The 17274-nt window shown below is 36.1% G+C and overlaps 2 protein-coding genes across 3 annotated transcripts; one reads left to right on the top strand and one right to left on the bottom strand.

Moving 5' to 3' along the window:
- The first annotated feature begins 3349 nt into the window (after window positions 1-3349).
- LOC135684842 (uncharacterized) lies at window positions 3350-11342 on the top strand. Of its 2 annotated transcripts, none has more exons than XM_065200527.2 (10): window positions 3350-3572; window positions 3901-3939; window positions 4757-4837; window positions 6217-6275; window positions 6487-6583; window positions 6970-7022; window positions 7442-7489; window positions 8585-8654; window positions 8989-9201; window positions 10888-11342. In XM_065200527.2, exons 1-10 carry the CDS (start codon window positions 3439-3441, stop codon window positions 10988-10990), a joined length of 897 nt encoding a protein of 298 aa, XP_065056599.2. In that variant the 5' UTR covers window positions 3350-3438; the 3' UTR covers window positions 10991-11342. The 2 variants fall into 2 exon arrangements, with proteins under 2 accessions (XP_065056599.2, XP_065056598.2); XM_065200526.2 differs by having other exon boundaries at window positions 6484-6583.
- Window positions 11343-11486: 144 nt separating this feature from the next.
- LOC135684840 (FERM domain-containing protein 5) lies at window positions 11487-15574 on the bottom strand. Its single transcript, XM_065200524.2, has 3 exons — window positions 13558-15574; window positions 12802-12893; window positions 11487-12198 (listed from the first exon to the last, which is right to left on the bottom strand). Exons 1-3 carry the CDS (start codon window positions 13976-13978, stop codon window positions 11671-11673), a joined length of 1041 nt encoding a protein of 346 aa, XP_065056596.1. The 5' UTR covers window positions 13979-15574; the 3' UTR covers window positions 11487-11670.
- Between the last annotated feature and the right edge of the window lie 1700 nt (window positions 15575-17274).

Here is a 17274-nt window from a genome sequence, read left to right as displayed (position 1 = left end):
AATCATCTTTACATCACAACTTAACCACCTTAATTATAATGACACAATTTGATCATGATATTTAGCAAGGCACAATGGAATCAGCAATAATTCAGAGGACCTCTGAGTTTTTCTTCACTTAAGCAATCAAAAATACAAGCATCTGGGTATTGATTCTAAATTTAAAGGTACTATCTTAAGTAAATTCACCATTATTTCTAGCTTCTGGATATTGGAGAAGGCATTTCAATAACAGACAAAGAGGTTGACTCTTCACCAGCCTCTGTTTATTTCAACATCATAAATAAACCTGCCAATAAACATTAGCAAATTGCGAATGAGTCTTCTAATACCCAGAAAAGCATGAAAAGATAGATATCAAATCCTGACTTCTGTGTCTTTGAAACTGCAGTATTCCACTCAGCAATTGTTTGATATGTTAACATCTATGTGCTCAATGATGCCAAAGCACAAGAATGCCAGGGCGTTGTGCTGCAGTTTATCTCAAACAAATGTTTACAGAATCAGTATTTGAGTCAAATATTGATCAGTTCTCTTGAACAGCAAAGATTGTGTTTTATTGATCACTTCTTGAAATGACAAGGATAAAAATATCCTTCTATCCAACATTGCTTCCCAGAGAAGCCAAGGAATTGGCAAAGATACACCTAAGTATCAATTCTTTTTAAATCCAGAGCATCTTATATCAAAGTGTGCACCATTTTTTTGGCAACATTTGATCATATCGTCAATAACTTCCTTACATTTGTTTTGATCATAACAGTGCTCTATAAGGGAGAAAAAAATCATTTAGAGTCCTAAATGTTAATATCAATTTTCCATACGACTTGTAACAGCATCCAGCCTAACAAAATATCGCAAAATATCAGATGAACATGCATGAGAAGGCTGCACATTTCAAGACGAAAAAATCAGCTTAAAATGTTGACCTCTTTTCTTTAAAAAGCATCCTCCTCAGTGGCATAGTGGGATGAAATTGGCTAGGGGGGACCAACCTTTTTTGGTGCCTTCTAGAGAGTATTATGCCCACGGTACAACTTTATCAGGGATGGTGAAATGTGATTGAAAGTGGGGGGCTACAACAAAAATAATATTTCTATTCTTTCTCAGTCCCCTTCCCCTACTAATATGAATTTCCTTCCGACGACACTAATCATAAGCTATTCTTATGTTTAGATTGTAAAGAGGTTTAATGAAAGCGGACAATAATTTGTTTGACAAATATGAGGTTATTGGATGGCCTAAAACTCATCTATAACATGCACAAAATGTATTTTCAAAAACTTTCCTTCATCACTATGCCCCAATGTCAATACTGTAAAAAGAGTTTAGTGAAAGCAGCTACCATGATCTTTTAAAAATTTTGAAAGTATATCTTTCTAGGGATGTCTGGAAACTGCATCCAAAATATCAACAGGATACATAGATTTACCTTAAAAGCTCTATCAAGCCCTCAGGGGCTTATTTACTTTTGTCAGTCCTAGAAGGGGCTTAAAAAAAGGGGGGGGGCTAATTAACAATTCAATGCAAAAAAATTATAAAAATTCCTTGATTATTTTTTGTTATGATAATGTCATACAAATGTTCTCAATTATCAATTATAATGCCCTCATCTTTCTCAGAGTCACCAGGATCAATTGATATCCCCTGGTACATCTTCTAAACAAATTTTGACTGACTTCTAAGGGGCTTCTAAGGTGCACAAGGAAATATATACATGGGTGGTATTTCATGCTCACAATCTTATCATCATAACACCTGTCAAAAGACAGTCAATGCATATGTTTTCTTTGGAGAGAGGGGTTTTTTTAAAATTTTTTGCTTGATAAGGAGGGGGGCTTAATAGAGAGGGGAGCTTAAAAGAGAGCTGGGGCTTAAAAGAGCTTTTAAGGTAGGCCAAATGGAGATTTTAGAAAATATTCATAAACTTATCTTTATCATTATACCCCATAGTTCTATTTTGCATTTGTGGGTTACTTACTGATGTTTGATAACTAATGGTGAACTGCCAAAGGATATGGGCAGGTGCCCCCAGCCCCATCAGCCACCACGCCAAGGATACTACTTGACTTCAAGACTATTTAAATCCGATTGACAGATACTGAAGGGGCTTAAGTCATCTTTAAAGTACATTCTATGTGTTACTGATTTAGCTTGTCTCAGCAAATGAAAGAGCGATTCACAGCTCACCTACAAAAACAAATGGTATTGCCCCAGGGCCCCCAAAACCTTTGGAACCTAAAGGCCTGTATGTGCTTGCCCCACACCCAGACTGGAATCTGCGTCTCCAATTTTGCAATCTCCAATTTTGGAACGCCAACATACTTTGGCTTTGAGACTGGCATTGGTGCAAAAACTGACGTAATTTGGCATACATTTAATGGGTTTGCGCACAGGGCCGTACTTCTCGCTGTGCAGCCCTGTACCATAGTAGAGCAAGAGTTCATTTCCCAGTGAACTGGAATCACTCATATTTGAAAATCTTCTAACCCTTCTGCGGCAACCATGGTGCCACCTCAGGTAGTAGGTGGTAGAAGTATCAAGGTGTTTTTTGTGATACAGGACGCATTCTTATTAAGCATAAAATATTATGCAAATAAATTCTAATTTTTCAAACACACTGTAAAAATGTATTTGTTCGACTCATTGATTAATTCTTTAAAGTCCAACAGGCAAGGCTTGTGCCTCGTATATACCTGGGACTGAGGCCCCAAAAATGTCAGTGCAGCCCTGTTTGCGCAAAGTTAACATTTGGTGGGGTGGTGGAGTACCGGTGCTTCTTGGTGCATGATGGAATATCTATGGTATAAACGTCCCCGTGTAGGCAAGTGTTATTTATTAAACAATCAATTAATATTTCCGCTTGTTACTGGATTGTTATGATTATTCCTGGGTTGTTACTAGGTTGTTCCGCTTGTCACTGGGTTGCTACGGGGTTGTTCCACTTGTTCTTCGTGTTTATCGGTGAATTTGTATCAACAAATTTGTGTTTGTATAGTTGCAATTCGGGAGCACCCTTTTACTAGCCCGAAGGAACATTCTTTGACCTTTTTCCTTGGCTCTTATAACTAAAATATAATAAAATCATCTAAATTATTATTAACTTCTCTATTGACGATCGAAAAGCTTGATCTATGTTATTGTAATAAAGATGAATAAATCAGTTATAATACCTCTAAGACATTTTTGTATGGCACATGCATGCTTTTTGCACGAATTTTCTCTACGGATATAGCCTGGCATAATATCACGGACTATTTTCACAGTGTTTATTTCTTTACTGTTCGGCAGCTACCTTGGTTTTGCCTCGAGTTGGGTTTTTGAAAAGAGGCTAAAAACAGCAGCAACGAACTTAACTTGAGCAAAATCTTCTTGTGAATTATAGTTGAACTTTTTATTAAGAAAAATGTGCTGAAAAAGGGTTGTCATATTGTAACAATGAGAAGAAGTCGAAGCAGAAGTCCTCGCAGAAGAAGAGAGAGAAGTTTTTCTAGGTCTCCATCGCCAGACTATCGATCCTCGAAACAACGTTTGTATCGCGAACATGATCAGAATAACAGAGAAAGAAAAAGGTAGCGATAAATATGATTTGTTAAATTGGAGTTTTATTAGTCAAGTATCCTTTATTAACATAACTATCTAAGGTAAGCGTTGATGAGTGGTAGGTGATCGACACAAGTATGCAACGCTTTGAGTTTCCTTAGCATCATATAACATTAACAACATTTTACTTAGTTTCATGAAAAATGGAAAAGGTAAAATAAGATGGCTAATTAGACATAAGTTTTATTTTTATTCTTAAAAGTTTTAAAATGATTTATTTTTTTTGCTGTTTGAATGTTTATTTTTTAGAAATTTGAATGCTGTTTGTATGAAAAATTTGAATGTTTATTTTTTTAGATATTATCGAGAAGGATCCCCGGAGGGTATGCGTGAAAGGTAAAGAACACGTAGTCATTTGTTATTTTATTTTGTTGGAATGGAAGAGAAATTTAAAGTGTTATGCATCTTTTACTTCTTTCTTGCCATATCTTTCTTGAAAATGTTACTCAATGTGAATTTTATATATCAATTGTATATCAGATGCATCTTTTTTCCACGATGAAATCGTATTTGATGGTAATCTCTACAATAATGAGACCATTCTCCCCACTTTTATCACTCAAAGTTGCTAGGTTTCATACCTGTAATCAGTGGCAATTTTAAAAAGGATCCAAAGGGCTGGTTATCTCAGTCTGTGAATGATTTTCTTATCCCCAACTGCCAACTGAGCAATGAATATTTTAAATGATCATTGTCTCACAATTTAAAATAAATGTTTAGTTTGTTTACATGTTGTTGTGGATGCTTGTGTAACTGACAAGTAAAAACGCAGCACTTTTTTTCTCAATAATTTATAGTACTAACATATACCCAGCTGCCGATTTCCAAATGTCAAAATAAGCCAATTCTTTTTCTCAATTTTTCCCTTTTGGACACTCTTTAGGCCCGAGAGAGTTTAACAAATGTGCATTGTTTGTAAAATTTGAAATTCAATGAAAATAACCAGGTTTAACTCCTTTGGAAGTTCTTCTTTTATAATTCAAGTATACATGTATTTTGAATACAGAATACGTGTATTTTCTTTTGTTAAGCAACTTTTTCTTAGGGGAAATTCATCTTGGAAATTTAGTTTTTTATCTGATTTTTTATGACTTTACTACCTAAGGTTATTTGATTTTCCATCAATGTATATTTTGACATATTTTTTGTTTAGATGGAGAGATGAAAGAGAAATGATAGCAGCTAGAGGTGTTATAGAGGTGTGGGGTTTATCTCCCAAAAAACCAGAAAGCGAGTAAGAAATTTTTAATAATTGTTATATTTTGTCAAAATTGGCTGTTAAAGAATTGACAAACAAATTCGTCTGGCAATGGGAAATTCTAATATGCTCCTCTGTGTGCCAGAAAATTCTAATAAATATGCTCTTTTGTGTGCCTCCCAATAACTGCAGTTCAGTTCATTTCAGTTCAGTTCATATATTTTAAAATTCCTCTACATACAATATCTTAATAAAAGCATAATACACTAAGAATAATACACAAAAAATAACAATTTACATAAGATGTTGCATGCAGGGGGATTTCTTTAGGATGAGCTCTCTCAATAGATAAACTAATCAAGGAGAGAGCACCCCTTTTTTTAAGATGGTTCTGAATCTTGTTTATTCATTGACTGAGTGACAGAACAATATTTATCACTTTAGGATCAACTTTGATTATATTTTGTGAATAAAAAGGCTCGAAGCTTTTGACGAAAACTGAAAGCAGATGATGATCTTTTTATGTCAACTGGAATGCTGTTCCAAGATTTAGCACAAGAGAAACGCACATACCTGATACCATACTGCAAAGTATTTTTTCGATCAGACTGTATCACTAAAAAAATCTGAAAAGGACCTAGTTATCTGAAAATTTTTTGAACTTATGTCGAGAGTGTTGTCCTAGCCACAAACAGTATGTCCTTGAAAACTAAATAGGAAGGTATTCTGGTGATTTCTGTAATTTTTGTGAAAAATAACTAGCTTACATTTCTTCAGTAGTGTGTGGAGGGTCTACTGTAAATTTTTATTTTTTGGGCAATAAGAAACAAGATGTGTATCTTTTTCATATGAAAACATCAATAATGCATTGATATTAGGCAATTAGATTTTAACAATCATTGATATCATGTTACTCAAAAGGGACATTTTAATAAACTGTCCTGAAATTGGAGGGGCCCACCAGAAAATTTGCTTTATTACAATGGGTCATTACACCTTTTCCTAGTATTCTATGGCTGCAAATAAATAGAGAAATAAAACATAGGAGGAATAAAGAGTAGGGAGTCATGCCTAAAATTACATATTAGCAGGATTTAATTAACAGGTTGGCCCAACTTTTCTTGAGTTAAAGTATTTTTGAAAGTAAATACAAAGAGTTTTTGAATGTAAAAATTTTGATCAAGCAGTGGTGTTTGAATAAAGGCAGGGGAATTTTTAAAAGTCTCTTAAAAATAGTATCTGATAGCGATTTATTTTTAACCTTTTTTTCTAAGTAAAACCAATCAAAATTTTATTTTCAGAGGCAAAACCTCATCTATAAAATTATGACTCTGGTTTACAGTTTTTCCATTTTTTTCGATTTTGTTTTGTTTTTTGTTTGATTTGTTGAAATATAAAATCTATTGCTTTTGCAGCTCAAGCTCTGAAGAGGAAGAAGATGATAAAGAATCAAAGCAAATGAGCTCTAACCATGGTAAATGCCAATTCTCCAAAATATGACAGAAATTCCTCGCAGGCTAAGAATAAAGAAGTGCAATTGATTGATGAAATTTTATCTACCATTAGCAGTTTTGCTATATAAAAAAGACTTTATTTTATGGCAGTAAATTTTATTTTGCTTTTTTATTTTATTTTGCAAAAGCTAGCAACCTTTTTCTACAAGTTGTTTTTTTTATGTCAAGCAGCAGAAAACAACAGCAAAAATGATAGTCATAAAAGTGAAAAAAGGAAGAAACGTAAAGAAAAGAAGAAAAAGAAGAAAAAGAAAATGAAGAAAAAAGAGTAAGATCCTTTACTTATCATGCAGTGCAAATTATTTTTGAGAATAAAACATTCAGCAAAGATAGTCATTATCTTCTGTCTTGTGATCAAATTTCACTGTATGGCTATCATAATTGAAAACTGCAATTGTTAAATGTTATATATGTTTCTTAACTCTTCAGTATATCATGTAAGCCACTAAGTTTTATATAATACATATATTTGTCAAGTGCAAGACTGGATGTCAGTGATGAAAAGAGGGTGGCTAGAATTGTAGGTGTACCTTGTGACTGTAAATAAATCAAATATGAATTGGTAGACTGGCTGGACATTTAGATATTTTGAATCTTCATTGTTATCTTTGTCAAAATGCGTTATCATGTTTTTGTTTCCAAATATTCTTGCAGAAAGCAAAAAAGAAGAAAAGAAGAGAGTAATAATAGCAATGAACATTCTTCAGGTAGAGTTTTGGAACATTTTTAACAATTTATTTGTGAATATGCCTTCCTTTTGTATTGATTGAGACTTTCGCTGTTGACAAGGTAGTAATGAAAGCAGAGTGATATTAAGTTCTAATTTAGATATGATTTTTTTGCCTTAATTGCAAACCTATCTTTTATTTCTAATCTGATTAAATTTTATTATCTAATTTATGCTAATTTCAAAAATTTCTAATTGCAACAAGCATAGAAAATCTCTCAGATACTTCTCTGGATTTTGTAACAGAATAGCAGTGACGTCTCGGCAATCACCCCTCTTTCAGAAAATTGGTCCTTTTGGTCCCCTCTTTCAGAGAATTGGTATTTTGGCACCCTGAAGTATATTATATTATATTGATATGATCAAACTCAGTTCAATAGAAAATTATATTTTCACCAGACTCTGAACAAGCGGGCGAAGATGAAGATGACTGGGTAGAAAAAGCAGGTATGTGCCATTTAACAGCGCTCACATTGCGGCAGAAATACTTGCCTTAAGGTTGCGACAGACTTATTTGTGCTAGCATTCTAACATTTTTCTGACATGCATGATTATCAGTTTACAGTGAATGATCTCGCAATGTGTCATTACAGGTTTTGCAAAATCTGCTTTACAAACCAGGATATACTTCTAGGTTTCAAACGATAAATAAGATATCAAGTTTTTATTGAAAACACTCAGTTTTTAGGCCAAAACGTAATAATTTCTAAACCGCAAAAAATCCAATTTTTTTACTTAAACGATTCATTTGTTTATGACAATACGTACAACTGCAGTAATGTGATACCTGTTTCCTATCTTCGTACTTCTCTTGTCGGAAACTTGATAGCTTTTTATAGTATACTGTTATTTCAAAACCGTACAAAAGAACAAATCATTTTAGTGTAGAATGAAAGTAATCTTACGTTCCATAGCCCTTAATAGTAAAAGATAACGACTGCAATCTGTATTCAGATGCTGATTGCATAAGAGCGTTTTTGATTGGTTGCTTGTTTTGACCAATAGGTGCCCGTAAAAAGCTCAATATGCTTCTTGATATAGTAAGATCCTCAACAGAACAAAGGGATTGGTGAAAAGTGCAACACCTTTCCTCCCAGTTAACAAGTTCAGAAAACTGGCGATTGCCTAGGTTATATTATTTCCAATATGTACTTCTAGGAAGTCCATTTTGCAGAATGCTGCTAGACTTTGTAATATATTACATCTTCTTGACACATTCCTCTTTACAGTTCTACAGAGTTCTGCCACATTTCCTTTACTTTGCATTGACCCAAAAAGTGCATCTTTTTGACATTATCACTTATTAATCTTTTTCCCAGTCGATGAAGCTCTCGGTCTGGGTTCTCGCTGCTAATTACGACCTTCCTCTAGTCCTTGTCTGTAATTTCTGCCAATTTGTAGTCTATGTTGCTAAAAAGGTTTTGCAACGTGCTAAAACCGACTGAAACATTTGTTAAAGATTTTTTTTTGTAAATCTTGTATCTTCAAATGTTGCTTCATTAATGGCGCTCATAATTACTGATAAATCGCTACTTTTCACAGAATCAAAGAATGTGACTGTTGGACCTATGCCTGTAGTTATCGCTGAAGTTCAAGAGCCTGGTCTTAAGGAGTATGTAGTAATGTTAACTTTTTGGATTGTTTTTCATTACTTTTAACAAACCACTTTGCTGTGTTATTGTTGCATGTGAATTGTCCTAAAAACTTACTGAAAGAAAAACATACCGTTGAAGTGAAGATCTCTGATAATTCCCAAAGCTTGTAATATAACAACCCTCACATCAAGTTTGAAAGCAATTTGAATCTAACAATCTATCAAAACTTAAGTTCTTTTTCATGTCATTTTGCTTATCAATGAGCAATTATCACATGCTCTTTAAGCGGAAATTATTTATCTCTAAGTGAATTAGGAATATTTATCATGTTATTATTTATACTTTGTACAGCTATGGACACGCATTGCTTCCTGGCGAAGGGGATGCAATGGCGGAGTATGTGAAGATGGGCAAGCGTATCCCACGGCGTGGAGAAATTGGTTTGACAAGCAATGAAATCGAGCATTATGAAACGGCTGGCTATGTAATGAGTGGAAGTAGGCATCGGCGAATGGAAGCCGTACGTTTGAGAAAAGAAAACCAAGTTTATAGTGCAGATGAAAAGTGAGATATTTTGTCATTTTTGACATTAAAAAATGGTGTCATTTTTTAGCTTGACTAGCCAATTGTGTTAAGGTTAGGGTTGCGAGAATTTTAGAACTCGACATTTCCACCCGACTCTGAATCACTGGTGATTACTCCAGGCCTGGCCGTTTGTATTTTTATAGGCGAGCTGTGAATGGCTCCCCTCATTTGCTGAGGCGAGCTAAATCAGTAACACATAGAATGTACTTTAAAGACAATCGACAGATGACTTAATAAGCCCCTTTAGTATCTGTCGGTTGCCTTAATGTAATTGCCTCAGTCAGGAGTGTGCTGTTTTACTTCTTTCAATTTGTATTTGCTTTAACCATGACTTAGGCACCCCCTTTACTTGAAGTATTTAAAAGAACAGACTTTTTCAGTTCCATGTAAAGCTGGCACAACACAAAAACAACAATTCTCTTGCAAAACAATCTTTTTGTTGTACAGAATTTGAAAATGGCTTTGAAAATTTTTTTTAAAACAAGCTGAAGTTATACGTCTAGCACTCTTCAGAGAATAAAACGTCAGAACAAAGATGGACAACTTTACGCTAAAATACCCAGTTTTGGATCGAAATAGGCCAATCAGAAAACGCGAGCACATGACTGTTGAGGTTGTCCAATCAGTGCCGCTTTCCTATTGAAAATGTTACCAACGGAGTCCTAAGGTGAAAACGAACTCCTTCTGTCTACACAAAAGCGGTTGGTCATGTTTATATAGTAGATAGATTCACAAACTGCTAGATGGAACGATGATGCCAAACATGTTGCCGTTATAGTTTTCACCCAATCTGGGTTTTTCAGTAAATGCCGCTGGATAGTGGAATTCCATGTTTTGGTTGTCGTTTTTAATCTGCAAGACAGAGTACCTTGTTCTCTTTGAGGGATAGTTTTGTTTCTATTGCTGGAAGGGACCTGCTGTCTCTTATTATATCCCAAATCTACAATTCCTACCAATTTCTTCGACTTTCCTTCCAAAAATATTCCTGTTTTCTTAAGATTGAAAGGTTCTAATCGCTACAAATGTAATCGCTACTTTTTCCAAATAGATCGAAGTTTATGCCTATCATAACAAAAACCGCCCAACAAGCAAAAAGTTAATTGCAAAAAATGCAATGACGGGAGAAATCGCTGTTACAAAAATAAACCAATTAACCCTTGTGCGTTTTCATAATTCTCTGAATAGGAAATTTTAGGGGAGCGATTCTTCCTTCATGTTCTGTTTAGGAGAGCAATTCATAGCTCGCCTCAGGTTGCGAGGGGAGCGTGGAGGCGAGCGCGAGCTATCGCTCGCCTCAAACGGCCAGGCCTGATTACTCTCCACTTGTAATGTTATAGTCAAGCGTTATTTAGAAGAAATCTTCCTACATATCAGCGCAATTGAATATTTTTTTAACTTTCTTATCAGCTTTTCTCCATTACGATTTTTTTGAAAGCTTCTATATGTTAATGAAATTGCGCGATAATTTGTCACATAGGGACTTATATTCAAAGGGGTTTTTCAATCAGGGATGGTAGCCTACGCAGTAGAGTTTACTCCATTATTGAATAAACGATGCTTTAGATAAACGCGAACATTTCGCCGCGCGGTACATTTCGTCACTGCAAGGCTCATTTCCTAACGTGACTTGAATTAATAATATGCCGTGATCGTTTGCTTTTTCAGGCGTGCACTAGCAATGTTTAACCGAGAAGAGCGTTCGAAAAGAGAAAACAAAGTCTTGGCTGACTTCAGAGAGCTGGTACACAAGAAGGTCAGAAAACAGTGACACGGCGACGCTTAGTGGTATAGTATACCGCGATGATGTCACCAGGGCGTAAATCCGCTTTAATCGCAGATTTGGCAGCCTAAATATCCGGATTCACCCGGACAGTATCTATAAGCTCGATGACACACCCGGGTATGAAATGGGATCGGACCTATGAGGTTTTAAAAAAGGCCAAACAGATTTTGTCGGAAGAAAAAGAAACATTATTTCTTTAACTAAATCTTATTGTAAGATTTTGTAAGATTATTGACAACATTTTGCAAACACTTCACAGTGAGTAGTTTAACCGTTGTATTTTTCTAATTTTACCAAATATATTAAAATTATTCAAAACCTATTGTCAGTGTCCTACTAAGACATCCAGTTTCTTCAAGTTGCAGTGTACTATTATATATAGTATCAATCAAAACCCTTCCAGGCATGCATGGAGGCAGGAATCCTCTTGTCCAACGAAAGCTCGTTTCAATTAATAACGTTTCCTTTAAGTTTGTAAAAAAAGATTTTATCTTTCAATGCAATATGTTTTGGTCTGTAGTCAATCTATTTTTCAGCAGCCATTGTTAGAGCTGTTCGCACAAGTTTGAAAACACTGTTTGCAAAATTTAAATGAGAAGTTTTGCTATAAGTTGTAGATATTTTATACTCTTTGTTGATGATGATAAACTTGACTTCTTCAAAAGTCATAACTCAGTTGTCGGTACAAACTTTTGCTCCCCCATTTGCATCGAGGTGGCGTGGTTAATGTAGGACCGGACTTGTCCCTGTTGCAATTTTTCTTCGATTAGATTTCCACGGTTCACAGTAGGTGCCACTCTACCCCAAGCAACCTTGGGCGGGATGCTATGATCGCGAATGTAGAACTTGAAATGATGCTTAAATGATTTCCAAACAACTTTGCACAAACGGCTATTGGGCAAGACGTATTTCTGTCGACTGTTTTCTCCGTCTCGAAAAATCCGCAACCAAAATACCTTTGCATCATAACCAGCGTTCCATATCTCTGTCCATTTGAATACTTCAAGCCGGGTTGTTCCTTGATATATCGTCACACCGAGCGGTGCAAGCACTAGGCCTAACTGCTTAAGGCTTGGAAATGCTTCCGAGCGAACAGGATACGGCTCAATATCATACTGCGCCACTTGGAAGGCGCTGTCAATCAGCCTGACTTCAGCAAGCAAGCCATCCATTCCTGACAAATTGTAGAGGATCTGGAAAAGATAGTATCAATGTGTATTGCGTAAACTGATTTAAACAAAACGGTTCTTTCAGCTTGGTTCTCATTAGGGCCAAAGTGGGCTAGATACGCAGTACGAAGGATTTTGTGCAGCGAGCGCTTTCATATGGAATAAGACATTTGAGATTCTGTCCAAATAGGTTATGGTACCCTTTGAAGGTACCGACATTATGCAATGAAGCCCGTCTCAAATATTGCAGATAAGGAACATGGTAGGGCTTACATTTTCTGTTTGATAGTATGAATCTTTCCGGTCAAAACTTCGCAGTGTCTTGGCTTCATAATTCTTTGTTCTCACTTAACGCGAGGATAACGGTTGAATAAGCCTTTGTCACGAGAATTACTCCCATTTTTCGTACTCCAAACACTTGTTAGGAAACCTCGAAGTCCAAGCGCGTTACTATTCTACCCTTTGTTGACTTTTCCAGTTTATTTTTAAGCATTTCCAAAGCATTTCCAAACATTTTTGCTCTTATAAGAAGCTATAACTGCTTTATCCCAGAAGAGGACTATCAATAACATGACAACTTTGCTGCATGCAGTCACAAATTTGAGATAGAATAATATAGGTAATTACCTCCAGGATCCTTGCCTCGAATTCTGGTGAACTGTTCTCAAGATGCACAAAGAAAGAGCGGTGTTTTGTGAGATAGCTCTCACTGTTCGACACTGAAAAAAATATATGTTTAATATCATATGTAGATAACGACATTGTTTTGTTTCATTTTAAAAATAGTTTGCTAAGGCTCTATACATTCCCTTCTCTCCTTGGAACTGCATGCAAACTTTGCAAATTTGACGTATATTCGCTCCATATATACAAAAGTCTGGCGAACATCATAGATAAGAATTTGTAACCTCTCATCTGATTTACTTTAGGTCCTTTGTAATGCCACCCTTGTCAAAAGTTTTGATAAGAACCATGTCTTGAAGGAAAGCCTTAATTTTTTTTTTCTACATTCGCTGATTAGAGTAGGATAGCATTTAATTGTATATATGCACAGTTTTTAAAACGACCCATTGTTATAGACAAAAGCCTGTCTTGGAATAATCTGTGCATGTACTTATTTTAAGAACATGCTTAATATACTAAGAGAAAATGTTAGCTAGTCACAGGACCAGGGCAGGACTCAGACCATTGGTCGTGTTGCTCGCTCACGATTTGTAATAGTGTGTTTCTTAAGTGCTGTGCTGTAGATGCTTATTGTTATTAAGATTGAAATTTTTTCCTTAACATAACGAAAAAATTTCTGTCTTATAAGTATTTGTGGATATAAAATGTATATAATTAACATTTTATCCAAGCAGCAAATGGATCAAGTGAAAACATTACCTGCGCCTTCTGCTTGCAAAATGAAGGCACAAAGCTCAGAACGATCTTTGTCAGTAATTACAAGCCTATCTTCGATTACGTCTTTGCGCAGCTGCAGAAACATCAGATACCTCGTGATTTCTTCTTGCAAGAGAACAGGATTCTGCGGATAAAACTGCATTCCAAAGCAGATTTCATACGGGGGATCTAGATGCCTGATTTGAGGCCATATTTTCTTTTTGAGCTCCAGCCATTTACGCTGCTTGTCTGACATGTAGTAAAGACCAAAATAGTCCTTTTCGACAACGTTGAACATTTGCAGCAAGTTGTCGACCAGCTCAGAGGCCTTTGATTGCTTATAAATGGATCTCGCGATTGTTGTTCCATCCAAGAGTCCAACTTCTATCGCTTTGTAGCTAGATGAAAATTTCAGGTTGCTCATGACTGGGAATTAGCTCATAAACCGTGCAAATTAACGGAACAGAATTTTAGTCCTTAATGTCTTGTACTTGCATTTTCTATGTAATTTTCCATACGTACTATTGATATGTAGATTGGCTTGTATCAATCAATTCGTGGATGAAAACTCTTTAATTCAGCCACACGCTAGCCATTTATTATTCAAAGACTTAATATTAATTCAATCATCAAAACGAAAAGTGCGACTTTATAGTTTATGAGGAATATATAATCTTGATATTTCTAAATTCCCGGATATTTCTCTTACTAGGATGAAGAAATCCAGTATGTCTTGGTGAACTTCTTGCCAGAGAGCAATAAGTTTCCTTAAGACAGAACTGGTCTTTCATTTTATAACTTGGTTCCTATCAATTATTAAAAGTTATTTACCCTGATTGCCTTTAGTCCCCTTCAGCTTTATAATTGAATCAGCCAGTATTCAGCCAGATGACTCACGCTATTTCTTCGCTGATCGTAAAATATTTGATTTTAATGTAATAAGTAAAACGTTTCATGTAGAGCCCAGGAAAGTAATCAGACGTGGACCTGTTTACCATTAAGCCTTTGATGTCTTCTGCAGAGAAATAATCAAGATAAGGTGTGATTTAGACGTGAAACTTTAGTTGTTTGCTTCATGGGCCTTCCTGATAGTCTACCGCTGTATGACCGTCATGTTATCTGGGCTGTGGTTTAATACACCCCAAAAGCAGATACCTGACCTTTTAAAGAAAGGCACAGGATTTGTATGCAATAAACATGACACTGGAGATGGAGGATCGTCCTAACATGATGCCATTGATTTGGATGTATAAACCCTTTCACAAATGATATCATTCTTGATGTCAGGAAAAAGATGACTTTCTTCTCTGACCCGTCACCTTCTGTCCTTTTCTTCACCCCTTATTGTATTGTCATATTTTGACAAGTTGTCTGCTCTTCAAGAAAATTCATGGTTCACTAGAAAAGTATTCAAACGAATACGGATATGGAATACGGAATACGGACGCCTTTCTTTGCAAAAGGATTATTGTTTATCGTTATAGCAAGAGAGAAAATTGGACTAAGGGGGCACAATGGGAGGAGCCCCACAACAAAATGAAAGTGCTTATAGCAGAGAAACCTGTCTGGAAAATCATACAGATTAGGGGTAGTGAAAGTGAAATAAGAAATGAATGCCACTCATCTAAAACTGAGGATGCACACTATAATTCGTAAAAACAAACGAATCAGGGCGATGTATGCAAGCCACCGATTTGAGTTTTCATATTTGAAATAGAACATTACAAAGCTCTTGCAGGCAGAGTTGTTGCATGATGATTGCACCAACTCGAGGTTGCCACTTGAAAACTTAATATTCTGTGCAATCCTACTTCTAGAGCACAATCTTTATGATAATTTATCGATAACCTTGGTTTGACTGAGGCTTTTTCTGAAATATTATTTGGCTTGCTAAGATTTTTTCTCAAAGGGAATGGTGTTCCAGATTTTGACACCCTTTACTGCAATGGACCAAAATTTGGTGCTGGCTTTTCCTGTGGTTGATTGTCTAGTGTGCTGTGTTGTCCAGACGAAAAATATTTGTTGGACACCGTAAAGAAAGTAATCGTGTCCCCAGCGAACAGCAGAAATTTGGGTAGGTTTGGTAGCTCAGCAAAGTAACATTTTTAAGAGGACCCTTCACCGAAATCACAGTGAATTGTCTGGGAGTAGGTAAGAGCTCGTTGATTTTTTCTGTGGTCCCATGTTACTACAAACAGGTTTAAAATTAGAATAGTAATTCTGCTAGAATGACCCCAGCTACAGTTTCCCGAAGAGCTCTAAGGTTTTAGCGCATTTGAATACTGTAAATCAGGGGTGTAGTGCTATCAAATTACAAGGTGAGCTCTTGAGCAAAACGCTGTGAAAAACAATAGCAAAACTAGAAATTGGCTACTTTTCGGCATCAACAAGGGGGTTCAGCCGCCAAAGCCCCTTAGCACTACACCCCTGCTGAAAATACAATACTAAGCACCCCTACTCTCTAAATAGCCCCGCTAAAACATATTTAGTTTACATCGGAACAACGACCAGAGTAATAAATCCATCCATTCGACTAACGTGTCTTTCCCAACTTGCGTCGCATCTTATTTTACGTGCAGAGAACCAGAGGCGGATCCAGAGCAAATTTGAAGGAGGGGCAGTTGGTAGTGGGGGCGCTGAAAAATTTTCAAAAACTGGTTACGAGAGTACGCTGTATACAACAATTTCAGATACCTTTTCAGAATAAACAACATGACTTTGAGGCAATCCTTGAAGCAAATTAACCTACCGGTCCAAGAACCTTTTTAATCTGATTCTCATTATTCTAAAGGGCCGCACAATTTCCAAAAAAGGGGCGCCAGACTTGCTTCAACTCGTTGAGGGAGGGGCAACTGCCCCTAGTTGCCCCCCCTTAAATCCACCACTCCAGAGAACACGGAGCCAGAGAAAAGACTATCAGGCGCAGGGCCGTAAATCTGTCATGTCAATTAGAGGGGGGGGGGGGGGTCAGCAGAGCGAATGAATATAAAGTGTGCAGTGGGTCATGGCACCACCAAGCAATTTATAGAGTGTGTTAAGGAAACAGTTTGAGTGGCAAACGACTTAAAAAACAAAAATAATTGTAGATTCACTAAGGTTTTATCAGCCCTATAGAAGGTATTTACAGATATTTCTTAGCACGTTGACTTTTTTATATTTGAGTTGATAACATTTTTCAGAGACAGCTTGAATAAATTAAACCTGGAAGGCTGAGAATCACATTAAGTGATGTAGGAGGACCCACCATGGTTGGGGCCGACGTGAAAGGAAATTTTTGAAATCTTACCTTCTAAATAGCTATAAAAGCATCTCCCTGACTAAGTTTGACAAAATACTATACCGTTCAGGATAGGCAAATCGACGTTTCTCAGAAGAACAGAGACTATTGTTTCTGGGAGAAATTGGGAAGGGGAAGAGTCTAGTGACGGATATTGGGGAAATGCTTAAACTCTAGTGACAGATTTTGGAGAAAAGAAAGAAAAGGTGGTTTCTATTCGAGAGCAAGCGTTTTTTTTCTTGAAACCATATCGGATTCGAAAAAAATTAGGATGTATCTAAGAACATATTCGGGCTCCAAATGTAAATTTTCTTAAAAAAATCAAGGATGGGCAAAATTTATTGCATTCTAATAATAAAGAGTTTAGTCATTACTTCTCTTTATATTAAATGCAAAAGTACTTCTTTGTTGCCGTGATACTTTTACGCAGATTAAAAATTAGC

The sequence above is a fragment of the Rhopilema esculentum genome, chromosome 21 (assembly GCF_057945365.1).
Source record: "Rhopilema esculentum isolate cy_ngs chromosome 21, ASM5794536v1, whole genome shotgun sequence".
Classification (NCBI taxonomy): domain Eukaryota; kingdom Metazoa; phylum Cnidaria; class Scyphozoa; order Rhizostomeae; family Rhizostomatidae; genus Rhopilema; species Rhopilema esculentum.
This window is presented reverse-complemented; position numbering and strand designations above follow the sequence as displayed.

Coding starts and splice junctions, on each gene's coding strand:
- LOC135684842 (XM_065200526.2), top strand. CDS start 3,439: ATGAGAAGAAGTCGAAGCAGAAGTCCTCGCAGAAGAAGAGAGAGAAGT. Junction 3,573..3,900: donor AATAACAGAGAAAGAAAAAG/GTAGCGATAAAT, acceptor TTATTTTTTTAG/ATATTATCGAGAAGGATCCC. Junction 9,202..10,887: donor GTTTATAGTGCAGATGAAAA/GTGAGATATTTT, acceptor TTGCTTTTTCAG/GCGTGCACTAGCAATGTTTA.
- LOC135684840 (XM_065200524.2), bottom strand. CDS start 13,978: ATGAGCAACCTGAAATTTTCATCTAGCTACAAAGCGATAGAAGTTGGA. Junction 12,894..13,557: donor TTTGCAAGCAGAAGGCGCAG/GTAATGTTTTCA, acceptor TATTTTTTTCAG/TGTCGAACAGTGAGAGCTAT. Junction 12,199..12,801: donor TCGAGGCAAGGATCCTGGAG/GTAATTACCTAT, acceptor TATCTTTTCCAG/ATCCTCTACAATTTGTCAGG.